Source organism: Gymnogyps californianus, chromosome 3, assembly GCF_018139145.2.
Source record: "Gymnogyps californianus isolate 813 chromosome 3, ASM1813914v2, whole genome shotgun sequence".
In the NCBI taxonomy this organism is placed as follows: domain Eukaryota; kingdom Metazoa; phylum Chordata; class Aves; order Accipitriformes; family Cathartidae; genus Gymnogyps; species Gymnogyps californianus.
Genome location: NC_059473.1, coordinates 86,614,854 through 86,627,938, shown reverse-complemented (window position 1 = coordinate 86,627,938; position 13,085 = coordinate 86,614,854). Strand labels below are relative to the sequence as shown.

Sequence of the window (13,085 nt, the reverse complement as noted above, 5' to 3'; positions counted from 1 at the left end):
TTTAGTTTCACCTCACTTCCGACAAAAATAAACCGCTCCATACTCAGCAGACCCTCTCCTTATGCAAGGCCATCAGCTCCACTGCTCATACCGAGCTAAACCTTCTCTAGGCAGCCCTAAAATAGAGACTTTTAAAATGCTGCAGCCATGGCCTACAGCATTCACCCGGAGGCACCTCCAAACACATCTCAGATCACAAAAAAAAGGTGAAAGCAGCGCTCCTCGTTGCAATGGTAGAGGACATGAAGTGGAGCAAAATGTGAGCTCGTGGAAACCCGGCAAACGTTCACTTCGTCTCACTGCAAAATTCACTACAGGTCTTCTATTCTGCAAACCCACACCCCTCTCTCTCTCTTCACCACCACAGCAGTGGATTACAAGACACAAGTGAGGATGTGGTGTTGATTCTGGAATTGCAATGCTTCACCATGCTTTCTCCTACTGGATCAGATTTCATTTTATTACAGGATTATAGTGATTCCAGCATGCAGATTTGTTTTATTTATTAGGCAATCATAAAGTTACATACTAAAAAATCTAACTATATATCTAGGCATTTTAACTTCTATTCAAGCGCTCCTTAGAATACAGACTTGACGAAGTGTTGGACTCCAGATTAATGACCACACTATCAGCATTAATCATTTCTCTGGTAGCAGTTAATCCATTTAGCAAAGTTACGTATCTAGTTCCCACTCTCCTTTTTAAAGAGAAGTAGCAGTTAGCATACTAATCACTGTGGCTTGCCTTTGCAGCACATTTTACTTCCTTGGGAAAAAAAATAATACAAGGATTAGATCCAAAAATATAGTGCATCTTAAAAGCAGCATATACCCTTAGAAAGACATTTAATAAATTACTTGTACAATATATAAAATAATAGTTTTATACTGCAGCATCAAACTCTGACGCCTGAGTCATCACGTTAGGAAGTCTGTGATATAAATACTGGGATCTCCTGATAACACAGCCAACATTCTTGCTTTTGTTTTGCTTGTTTTCTGTTTTGTTTTCTCTCTCTCGTTTTTATTTTTTCCTTTTTTTTTCACTACCTTTTTGTTCCAGAATCAGCTTGCAATGAGCTTTAATTGTGTTCAAGGCACCCCCAGAGAACGCAGAGAAACAAACACATTATATAGTGTAGTACTCACCTGACAAAGCATAGCAAGCCTAAATGAAATGAGGTTTCCTGGCGATACAAGTATAGCAATGGCAAAGGAAAAGGAGGACTAGATACAGACTGGACAAAGCATCAAGGACTCGCACGCCCACGAGAGCGGTGCAGTGCCCAGCGGGGAGATGGGGTCTCACCACGCCGTTCCCAAGCAACACCCGACAGGACCGATGCTGCATGTATCCTCTTTGACAAAAGCAAAGAGATTCTTACTTAAGATCATGGTGACCATTGGCCAAACTCTTAAAATTCATAAATACTGCAGTCAGTTGTTTTTTTTTTTTTTTTTTCTTTCCAATGGTATTCTTGTGGTCAGTTGTTTTGACCTCATGACAAGAATGGTTGGGTATGTCAACTGGTGTCCAGGTCTGAAACTAATTCTCCCAGTGTCTTCCTTTAATGTTAGCCCAGTAACCGCTTTGAGAGCCGCGTGGTTCGGAGTAGCAAAAAAACTTCAAAATAGAAACAAAAAACAACCACCACCACCACCACCAAAAAAACCCCACTGAAAAACCATGATACATGTAAATATAGGAAGCAATGACACAAAATCAGCCACTTCTAATGGGAAAGAATGAAATCAAACATCCAGAAAAGCTCATGGGGGAGGGAAAGAGAGAGAGATGAGAGAAAGATTGAGGAAGAGACACTTATTTGAGCAGTGGTTTTAAATATCAGTTCCCAAGGTAGAGGAAATCAAGAGACCCAGCACCAGTATGAAGCCAGGTCAAACCTAAGAGCTGCAGCGCAATGGGTTGTGTGGGTGGGTTTTTTAAACCGTTGGAATGAGGTCAAGAGTACCAGTTGCACATGAGTTGTTAGTAGAGTAAATCTTCATGTCAGGAAGCAAGTTAAAACTTGGTTTTATACTCATAAAACATTCTATCTATTCATATATATAGGAGGTCACTTAAAAATAAAAAAGGCAACAGAAAAACATCTTTAAAATACTGTGTCAGTTGACCCTTCCCTCCCGCCCGCCCCCAGCCCCCCCCAAGTAGCTATGACTCTATAATGTGATTCACATTTAGTTTTAAATTCTAGCTTTCACCATGGTCTCATAGAAACAAAACTTCTCTGCGAAGCACAGAACTGCTTTGCAACGTCAACGAATTCAAAGGAAAATCAAATCCTGCCCCCCCCCCCCCCCCCCCGCCGCCAAAGAGCTTCTCAGTCAGTTACCTGCAAAAGATGGCTGGGAGGGGGTTCCGATATTTTTAGGTTAAGCTCTTTTAAAAAGAAAGGACGACTCCTCCTCCTTTTTCAACTGTGTGAACTAGGAGTTTATGGCATTTGTATATTTTTGAACATTTAAAGGTAAGGATTTTGTACAGTAATGATTAATACTTAAACATAAATATTCTCCTACATTATATACTAGTTTTTATTTGTACATGCGGGGAAAAAAAGTATTTTCAACAAACATGGCACATGCTATATGCATTTCCTCCTCGGTAGCTTGGCTACAATAGTTTGGGTGAAGAGGATAAAAGCAAGACTTTGTGGCGAGTGGGCGACGGTCCATGAGCACAGTCTGAAGATGGAAGAAGTGGAGAGAGGGAGCTGATTCCTCCTCCAGGGTCAAGATGCTGATCTACTGAATGCCTCGAAAAAACACCAGCGCACACCTCTAGTGTAAACGTTAGCGCAGAAGACCACATTATCGCTTAGAGCTTCTGAGAAGCTGCTTCCCCACACTTTTTTTTTTTTAAATAGGTGTGAACAGCTGGTCATTTTTTTTCAGCGAGAACAAACAATATCAGCCGGTAAAGCACATGACAGTTGTCATCGATAAAGCCACGCAACCTGGCACACGTAGGGCAAAGAACCACAAAATAAAAACTCAGTACACTTAGAATAATAATAATAATTATTAAAAAAGCATTAGGAGGATGTTTTTCTGTCTACACTGTACATACAGATGTTATGCTTGGAAAGCTGCTGTCTCACACAGTCATAACATGAGTCAACATTGCTTAAGATACAAATCCAATACAGTTACAACTAAGCCAATTCACTGAGTAGTCTCCTTCGAGACAGCACTCTTTTAGCTGCGGTTTGTGCTGAGAGGATCCTGGAACACAAGAATTTGATGGGTAAGCGACCGAATCGGGTGTTGGCAGATGTATGTTTTGCTCTTAGAGGATACAGTGCTAACTTGACTTCTGTAAGGAAACCAAAGTCAACAACTAGAGGTCTGATCCTGCAACTCTGCCTACCCAGGCAGGATCACTGACTTCACCAGACCCACCTCTGCAACTCAGGTCTGGTGAGGAAAACAGGTAACGTCTGAGGACAGCTGAGGTGAGGCTCTGGGGACTAGCCGGAGCAGCAGTTGCTTCCATGAGTAAAGGATGCAGAGCGGGGCTGGAGAAAAAGCCCCCTCCAAGTGTATTGATGTAATCTCCGTTTGCTTTACTTCATGGAACGTATGATGAACTGATCCAGTTGTCAAATACTTTTTTCTCTAAAGAGTGAAATATACTTTCCCCTATAAGAATCCAAAAGTATCATTAACAGCACTTAAACTTGGTTTGTGAAACAGAAAGAAGTCTGAATATAAAAATAATTCAAGCAGATTCTCTTTACAAATTGTATAGTGAATTCAGTATTTGGCAAGACCGTTTTTACTACATAATGAGCTCCTGAGTGTTTGTCTATTAGCTAAAACTTTTCTATTTTCTTTAAGCCATAAAGCAAAGAAAACCATATACTCAAGTTATACTGAAGTCACGACTTCATTTATGAAAAGAGGTTTGACCAGAAACTCAGTGCAAGTGGCAAAGTTGACCATTACTGTACAGTATCTGCAAGAAAATAAAATAACTCCACATTGCTCAAGTGGCACGAAATGGCTGTGCCAAAAAAATTGTCTATAATAAAATCTCAAATAAGTTTCCAACATTAAAATTTTATAAATAAGTACAAATCGAATGATATTGCTGAACTGCGAACTGAGAAAAAAAAATTTATCATGTAACAAGTTACCAAACTAGTTCTAGCATCGAAGACAAAAAGGAATGTTGGAACTTGTTTATACAATAGAAATGAAAGCTTCCAGTTTGTAGGATGAGAAAAATTGAGGCATGCAGGGACTTTTGCATATGGATATATATATTTTATATATATTATATATAATATGTACAGTTTAGCTATAAAACTTTGATGTGTAAAGAAGCTGTCTTCAATGAAAAATTGAACATTCAGAGGAAATTCCTGAGTTAGGGTTTTGTGACATGGGCCACTGAGAAAAAAGCTGCGGTTGGGTCCTCAGAGGTGTTATGTCCATCCCTGTTAAGATTGAAATCAACATACAAAAACAGACAGTGTTGCCACTGCTTCGTTCCCTGCCTGAGCAAGGGATAGCACCATTGTGAAGAGAACTCCTGCTTGTAGAGAGGAGGGAATACTTAAAAACAGTATTGCTGCTAAGACCACTGTAGTGTGCACCAAATACGTTCTTCTAGACAACAAATGAACACTGCCACTGGCTGACTGAAGAACACCTGACCAGGTGTAACGTTAAGGTTACAAGTCACTAGGTGTAATCTTTCCTAGGTTGTTCATCTGTTGTACATTTATCAGTCATTTCCTGACAGAAGTCTACCGTGACCGTTTGGCTGCTCTGCTCTGGTGGAAGCTCTCTCTCGGGGTAAGTACCTGTGTCGGCTCCATCCAACCCCCCGCCGGCCGAACAATTTTCCGAGATGTTGTTGGGCAGCCAGGGCGCTCCCAGTTGCACCGAGCCTTGCTCCGAGCAGCACTGCATGCTTTCCCCGACGCACTGGGAGGTCACCAGGCTCTGCTCCACGCCAGCTGGGGAGGGGCTGATGGTGGTGGCTGGCTGTAGATCCAAGGGTCTGAGAACGGGGCAGTATCGGTGGAGAGCTTGGATCTGTTCCGGGCTCTGCATGTCTCTACACACTTCTTGGGAAAGACACGAGAAGTTGTCTAACAATTCTCCCATGCTTGCTTTCAGTTGGTTCCTTTCTGAGAGCAATTTCTCTTTCTCGCACACCTGAAAAAGAAAGAAGGCATCTTAGGTTGAGGAAGGGCCATCTGCCGGCTGCACACTCTGGGCACCTAGGCAGTGGTACCCAAGAAGAACATCAACATGTCACAGTTATTTTGATATGGGCAGAGGAAAGGTCACAAAGGCATCAGGTATTTGACCACCCTGAGGTCTGTGTGGACTGCAGCTTGGGAAACATCTGGAGAAAAACATTTGAGTTGGAAGAAGATAGAGTCACAAGTTATTCCCAAGAGACTGTTAGTTCCCTTTATAGACTAAGGCTGCTTGACGGATGATACAAAAAAACTCCGAAAGAAACATTTTGATGGAGAAAAGCCATTACCCATCTGAATAGCAAGAAAACAGGGTTTAGTTCCTGAAGTGAGGATATGTTGCAGAAGTTCAGTTCACCCTCTAACTGCCAGGTTGGTCGGTCAGGCTGGGTGCACCCGCTTTGGCCCGTGTGCCAGCTGAACCCCCCTTATCACTGAGAGGTGTGTTATTCAGAGGAGAGGATTTGAGTGTGTGCTCTGTGGCCTGCACCATGGCTCGTTTTCTTACGTCCTGGTGCTTAATGGTTTGGGTTTGACCTAATTAAGATATTTTTATGAAGACATATCTGAAAACCCTGAAGGTTGGTGGGCTTCTTAACACTCAGTACAACAAGCTCAATGTCATTTCCCCTTTCTTCTGCTCAGGCTCTGCCTCCTGTGCTCCCAAATGTCCTCCCCTACCAACATCTAGCTTGAGCATTTTCAGAGTTTCACTGTGTCAGCAGGCTGCTCTAGGAGGGGGCAGGTGAGAAGCAGCACAGTACCGGTGAGGAGGAAGAGCAAGACAGTCTGGTGGGACTTATTTTTTCATGCAGGATCCAAAAACTGGGGAAAGGAGCACAGGTTGTTCTGCATCCAACAAAGCACCGGTAAGGCCCCCAGCCCTAGCTAGCGCAGGGTGCTGTGTGACGTGCTGCGGTGGGAGTCATCTCCAGCTTAGACTTCATGTGGTTGGCAAACCCCCTGCGGGGTGAGCGCTGCCCTCCCCATGCTCAGGAGGCAGACTGGGGGGTTTAGGCACGGAGCCAGACCCAGCCTGGGGTTACACCTCTAAAAACCGGTATTGACTCAGGGCAGACTGATTGGGATGGTCCTGCTGCATCACTTTCTGTCCCAGGAAGGTGGGCACACAGCTCGAGGGAGTAGATGAGATTTTGTAGAGTACCAGAGCTATTTCCAGAGCTGAGCTGGCCCAAAAAGCAGCGCAGCCGTGTACCTCACCTAGTAACACTGCTAAACCCAAGCTGCCTCGGCATCTGAGGTGTGAAAACTCCACAACTCAGATAATCCAACTACGGGTGGTTGTTGACAGCTGATAGTATTGCCCTGGGTCCGAAGCCCACACTGGAAGCATACAGCTGTGCGAATGAGAAAGAGAGCAGTGCACATGAAAAGAACCAAGTGCTAAAATATTGATAAATCTATCAAGAAAGCATAAAAATAATAAAAAAATAAACAGATGCTCAAGTACATCTTGAGATAATGAATTATGGAACAGAATATGCTGTGAGTTTGCAGGGAAAAAAGGGAATGTGAGTGGGTAGACGGATGAGTGAGGGAAAGCAGGCAAAAAAAAAATTACCTATCAAACTCAGAGGATACGACCATTTCACTCACTGTCTGCTGTGAAACCATCTGTGTCAAGAAGATGGGTGACTTACTTACAGGAAGTAAGTGCGTGCAGGGGGGGAAAGGGGTCTCTCATAAAAAAGACCCAGCTGAGTGAAAAACCCTTAAACCCTAGTACCATTACATAATTCACGAGACTGGAAATTACTGGTCACAAAGTGGACAGAAGATGACAAAGGAATTTCCAGTGACCATGTACTGTGTGAAGTGAACTGGAGTTTCACTGCTGGTTCTCCTAAGAGTAAAAGTAAGATCTTGAAGCAGACTACCTGCTTGAACAGCATGTGTATGGGGCAGGAGTGCTTGAGACGCAAAGTTAAAGTTGCATGGGTTTAATTTTGGAGCTTTACACTCTTGCGCACCTTGTGACTGTCTTTTTTACGAATGCTCTTTTTCAGAACAATGCACCAGATCCCACAGAATCAGAATCGTTTAGGTTGGAAAAGACCTTTAAGATCATCAAGTCCAACCATTAACCTAGCACTGCCAAGTCCACCACTAAACCATGTCCCTAAGCACCACATCTACATGTCTTTTAAATACCTCCAGGGATGGTGACTCAACCACTTCCCTGGGCAGCCTGTTCCAGTGCCTGACAACTCATTCGGTGAAGAAGTTTTTCCTAATAGCCAATCTAAACCTCCCCTGGTGCAACTTGAGGCCATTTCCTCTTGTCCTATCACTTGTTACTGGGGAGAAGAGACTGACACCCACCTCGCTACAACCTCCTTTCAGGTAGTTGTAGAGAGCCATAAGGTCTCCCCTCAGCTGCCTTTTCTCCAGACTAAACAACCCCAGTTCCCTCAGCCGCTCCTCACAGGACTTGTGCTCTAGACCCTTCACCAGCTTCGTTGCCCTTCTTCGGACACGCTCCAGCACCTCAATGTCTTTCTTGTAGTGAGGGGCCCAAAACTGAACATGGCATTCGAGGTGCGGCCTCACCAGTGCCGAGTACAGGGGGACGATCACTTCCCTAGTCCTGCTGGCCACACTATTTCTGAGACAAGCTAGGAGGCTATTGGCCTTCTTGGCCACCTGGGCACACTGCAGACTCATATTCAGCCAGCTGTTGACCAACACCCGCAGGTCCTTTTCTGCTGGGCAGCTTTCCAGCCACTCCTCCCCAAGCCTGTAGTGTTGCATGGGGTTGTTGTGACCCACTTGCAGGACCCGGCACTTAGCCTTGTTGAACCTCATACAATTGGCCTTGGCCCATCGATCCAGCCTGTCGAAATCCCTCTGTAGAGCCTTCCTACCCTCAAGCAGATCAACACTCCCACCCAACTTGGTGTTGTCTGAAAACTTACTGAGAGTGCACTCGATCCCCTCGTCCAGATCATTGATAAAGGTATTAAAGAGAACTGGCCCGAATACTGAGCCCTGGGGAACGCCACTTGTGACCGGCCACCAGCTGGAGTTAACTCCGTTCACCTCAACTCTTTGGGCCCGGCCATTCAGCCAGTTTTTACCCAGTGAAGAGTACACTCGTCCAAGCCATGAGCAGCCAGTTTCTCCAGGAGGATGCTGTGGGAAATGGCATCAAAGGCTTTACTAAAGTCTAGGTAGACAACATCCACAGCCTTTCCCTCATCCACTAAGCAGGTCACCTTATCACAGAAGGAGATCAGGTTAGTCAAGCAGGACCTGCCTTTCATAAACCCATGCTGACTAGGCCTGATCACCTGATTTTCCTGTACATGCCATGTGATCTTAAGATGATCTGCTCCATAACCTTCCCCAGCACCGAGGTCAGATTGACAAGCCTGTATTTCCCCGGATCCTCCTTCCAGCCCTTCTTGTAGATGGGGGTCACGTTTGCTAATGTCCAGTCAACTGTGACCTCCCCGGTTAGCCAGGACTGCTGATAAATGATTGAAAATGGTTTGGTGAGCATTCTGCCAGCTCCCTCAGTACCCTTGGGCGGATCCCATCTGGCCCCATAGACTTGTGTGTGTCTAAGTGGTGTAGCAGGTCACTAACCATTTCCCCTTGGATTATAAGGGCTTCATTCTGCTCCCCGTCCCTGTCTTCCAGCTCAGGGGGCTGAGTACCCCAAGAAAACTGGTCATACTATTAAAGACTGAAGCAAAGAAGGCATTAAGTACCTCAGCCTTTTCCTCATCCTTTGTCACTGTGTTTCCCCCTGCATCCAATAAAGGATGGAGATTCTCCCTAGCCCTCCTTTTGTTGCTAATGTATTACAGAAACATTTTTTATTGTCTTTTACGGCAGTAGCCAGATAAGTTCTAGTTGGGCTTTGGCCCTTCTCATTTTCTCCCTGTATAACCTCACGACATCCTTGTAGTCCTCCTGAGTTGCCTGCCCCTTCTTCCAAAGGTCATAAACTCTCCTTTTTTTCTCGAGTTCCAGCCAAAGCTCTTTGTTCAGCCAGGCCAGTCTTCTTCCTTGCTGGCTCGTCTTTCTGCACATGGGGATGGCCTGCTCCTGTGCCTTTAAGACTTCCTTCTTGAAGAATGTCCAGCCTTCCTGGACTCCTTTGCCCTTCAGGACTGCCTCCCAAGGGACTCTGTCAACCAGGCTCCTAAAGAGGCCAAAGTCTGCCCTCCAGAAGTCCAAGGTAGCAGTTCTGCTGACCTCCCTCTTCCCCAAGATCCGAAAACTCTATCATTTTGTGATCACTATGCCCAAGATGGCCTCCAACCATCACATCACCCACAAGTCCTTCTCTGTTCACAAACAACAGGCCCAGTGGGACGCCTTCCCTAGTTGGCTCACTCACTACATATTGCTACATACTCAAGTCCAGCTTGCTAAATAGAAAACTTCAACATTTCTTTTGAAGAATCCTGCACCTCAAAGGGTTTTTGATTCCTGAAATTCAGCAGGGATCAGGCCCACAAGGTCACTCATATGCCTTTCATTTCCCTGAGATGTGTGTGTGTGCTGGGGAGAGAAGAGGACTTAAAAAATTTATTTTGCCTATACACAGTTGATTATGTTAGACAATAATGGTAAAGTCACAGGACTGCGTAAAGCCAATGAACCCAAATTAATTTTCAAGTGAAGGCTGCAGGTATCAAGCTGAACTCCCGCCTTGCTGCTAGTCCAGCCCTTAGAGTGCTGCCCCTGGTGCTCTGCTCTGGAGACATGTACTCCTCCCCGTCATCAGCTCAGTGTAGAGGGACAGGCATGTGCAGCCAAGACTGGACCTGCTTCTCCTGACAACCCGGATGAGGAGCCACTCTTTCACCCTGCAGAACCTCTGACTCACCCTGCACGCACTGTGGATTATGCTCGGTGCAGGAAGCAGTTGCTCACTATTTTATCTTTCATGTTTTGTTTGTTTTGCATCAGTGGAGCACTACTCTGAACAATGTTTTGATTTTTGTTTCTTTTTTTTTTGCCCAGGGCTTCAGCAGCACAGCATCTGAAGGCTTTGCAAGCCTTGATGATTTAAGCCTCCCAACCAGCTTGTGGGGTCAGCGTCACCTCCCTGTTACAGACGGGAAGCAGACAGGCACAGGCAGTAAGTGAGTAACCCAAAGTCATGCGGCTTTCTGCCATTTGTGAGGTGATGGTAATTCAGCTTCTTCCAACAGATCCCTGCCTCTTTCACGCTATGTTTGCTACAGCTTGCACAGAGAATGAAGCACAGCGAAGCCTACGCTAAAGGCCACTTTCAACACGCAACCTGTTATGACAAGAACAAGAAGTACCCTGCTCCCTAGACCCACCAAGTTCAACCTACAACTGTTTTAAATGTGCACATAGACATTTAAATCAAAGACTCCAAATAACCTTTAATTTTAATGGAAGCTGGGTACACAGAGATCTCAGTAAGGAAATCAACTTCAGCTCCTTTTGTTTTATCTATGTGAATGAATTAGTTTATCACTCAAACCCTTGGATATTCAAAGGCTGGGTTTAATGCTGGACTCCTAAATCTATGCTGCGTAATGCAATTAAACTGTCCAGTCCTGCATGCTGCACACCTACACTTCTCATAACAGCTGAACTGGGACTATTACATTATTTGTGATGTCTCAGAAAGCTTTTAGGACTTTTAAACAGATGAGGAGGTGCTAACCCATTTTGAAGTTCCAGTGTTGCATTTCTCCCGCTGAGTGACACCCTGTAGACATGTCTTCCTCCATGACCCTTGTCTCAAGCCTTTTTTTCGTTGTTTACCAGCTTGCTTTCTCAATGGGCAAGGGATGGCAGGGGAAGAGGAGCAGGGCCCTCAGACCACAGGAGCACTGTCACAAAGGAGGGGAGTTTTTTCAGATAAGGTGCCTATAGCTAAGTTGTCTACAGCTGACATGGCTCTCCAGGTGATCTTGTTTAGCAACAGAGAGGAACATGCACTTCTGGGCTGTATGTCACCTCCTCTGCTGCAGGATGAGACAAATAAAACTCGACAGTTATCTGTTTCTCTTCACTGACTATAAAGGAAACCAGGACAACTAGCTCCAGTGCAGGTGTCTATATTGTAGACAAATGTGTTTAGCCACCTAAACCACACCTGAGGTGTCCATACCATGACCGAAAGAGAGAGGAATTTCCTGAGCATCCATTTAGCCTCGCTCCAGTCACCTCACTCCCTTAGATTAAAATGTGGTAGCACTGTCCACTAACACCTTGACACACAGGAGACCCGTCCCCAGACGTGCTCTGGCCACCAAGCAGGGCATGTTTTGCTCTCCTCTCCACAGCAGATTACGGCCAGAGACACACGTCAAGGAGGGTTGGGGCAAACCAACAGTTGCCACCTGAACCCGGTGCACAGGACGTGAAGGCCAGTGCACTGTGGAGTGGGAACAGGCCTTTTGTGTTAAGACGGTCCTTGAATCATGGAGGGGTTTCTGTCCACAGCACACCAGGAGCGTTAGAGGGATCAAGGAGGATCAAGCAGGATCAAGGAGGATCAAGGAGGAACATACCCTTGACATCTCACTGACCTACACCAAGGGATGCCCACTTGTCTGGATATTCACATTCCTGGCTTTTCACTTCCCTTGCTGTTTCTGCCATTTGCTCAGTGAAAGAAAGAGCTGAAGAAAAGGCATAGCGAGCCGAAACGTCCTGAAAACACTGAGCTGCCTTCTAGCACACCAAAGAGAAAGAAAATCTCTATGTAGAGATGAAGCTGGCCCTGCCACACCACTGTTTGGACCAGACAACCTCTGAAGATCTCTTGATACCTATCTCTTTTGAACAGTCCACGAATCCCTGACCAACAGATTGTTATGGTAGTTAGGCATGGAAATGGCGCTCGGGCTTTGTGGATGCACTGTAAGTACTGGGGGTAAGTTAAACTGCAAGAAGGGAGCTGTGATACAGGCTTCCCTCCTCTTCCAACTCACTCAACAATCTGCTCTTGAGATACCAAAATAAAGAGATATCAAGGCCTCACTCCACTGGAATTTTGTGTTTTCCATATATATTATATACACACACATACTAATATACTTTTGTATATTAAATTTTCATACTAGTGGCTCCGCTTACTTAGGTACAAAATGACTGAACCCACTAAACTCTGGACAGGAATTGCTGTCGGTGCCCTGCAAGCTGCGGCGCAAGGGCAAGAGGGGCTGCGGCGAGAGCACACAACTCACCAACTTGCGGATTTCACATTCTAGGTTCTGAATACAGTCCAGTTTCCTCTTGCGGCAGCGCTGAGCTGCAATTCGGTTCTTGCTGCGCCGGCGGACGTCGTGGATGAACTCGAGCTGCTCTGAGGTTAGCTTGTGCATCTTTATCATCATCTGGAAATCATTCCTTGGAAGATCTGTGATTTGATCAACAGGAAAAGGAAGTTTCACCTAAAACAAACAAATACAAGACAAGAGCAAAGAGTCATATTTTGCTTGCTGAATGCAAGCTGAACAACAGTGAGCGGAAGGACAATTACCTATGCTGCCGCCCCCTAAATAAACAACACACCAAGTTTTACATTGAGCAACTTTTTACCACTCCCTTGTGGCACACTGTGGAGGTCCAGCTGGTAAGGATCAGATTAAAATTGTACTGAAATCAGCAATATAGATGAATCCCAGGTAAAAATTTCGTCTTTCTAAAAAGCTCTAATAACAGATCTCCTTGCATTAAAAGAAGACTCTGTCCACTAAGAGACATGTCCTTTTGGAAACGGTGAAGCACCTTGCTGCTATTAATTTCAAACTAGTTTCAACGAATGGGCTATTACTGCAGCAGGAAACCTGTCTCTGCATGGCCTGCAGGACTGAAAGTTTGA

The 13,085-nt window shown here is 45.1% G+C and overlaps 1 protein-coding gene across 1 annotated transcript in view; it reads right to left on the bottom strand.

Moving 5' to 3' along the window:
• Positions 1-4,568: 4,568 nt before the first annotated feature.
• Positions 4,569-13,085, bottom strand: part of BACH2 (BTB domain and CNC homolog 2) — a 51,362-nt gene continuing 42,845 nt past the window's right edge. Inside the window, exons 3-4 of the mRNA XM_050893731.1 lie at positions 12,448-12,654; positions 4,569-5,192 (exon numbers count right to left, since the gene is read on the bottom strand). Of these exons, the coding sequence (XP_050749688.1) occupies positions 4,713-5,192; positions 12,448-12,654 (687 nt within the window). The 3' untranslated portion in view covers positions 4,569-4,712. The remainder of the gene's footprint in view (positions 5,193-12,447; positions 12,655-13,085) is intronic.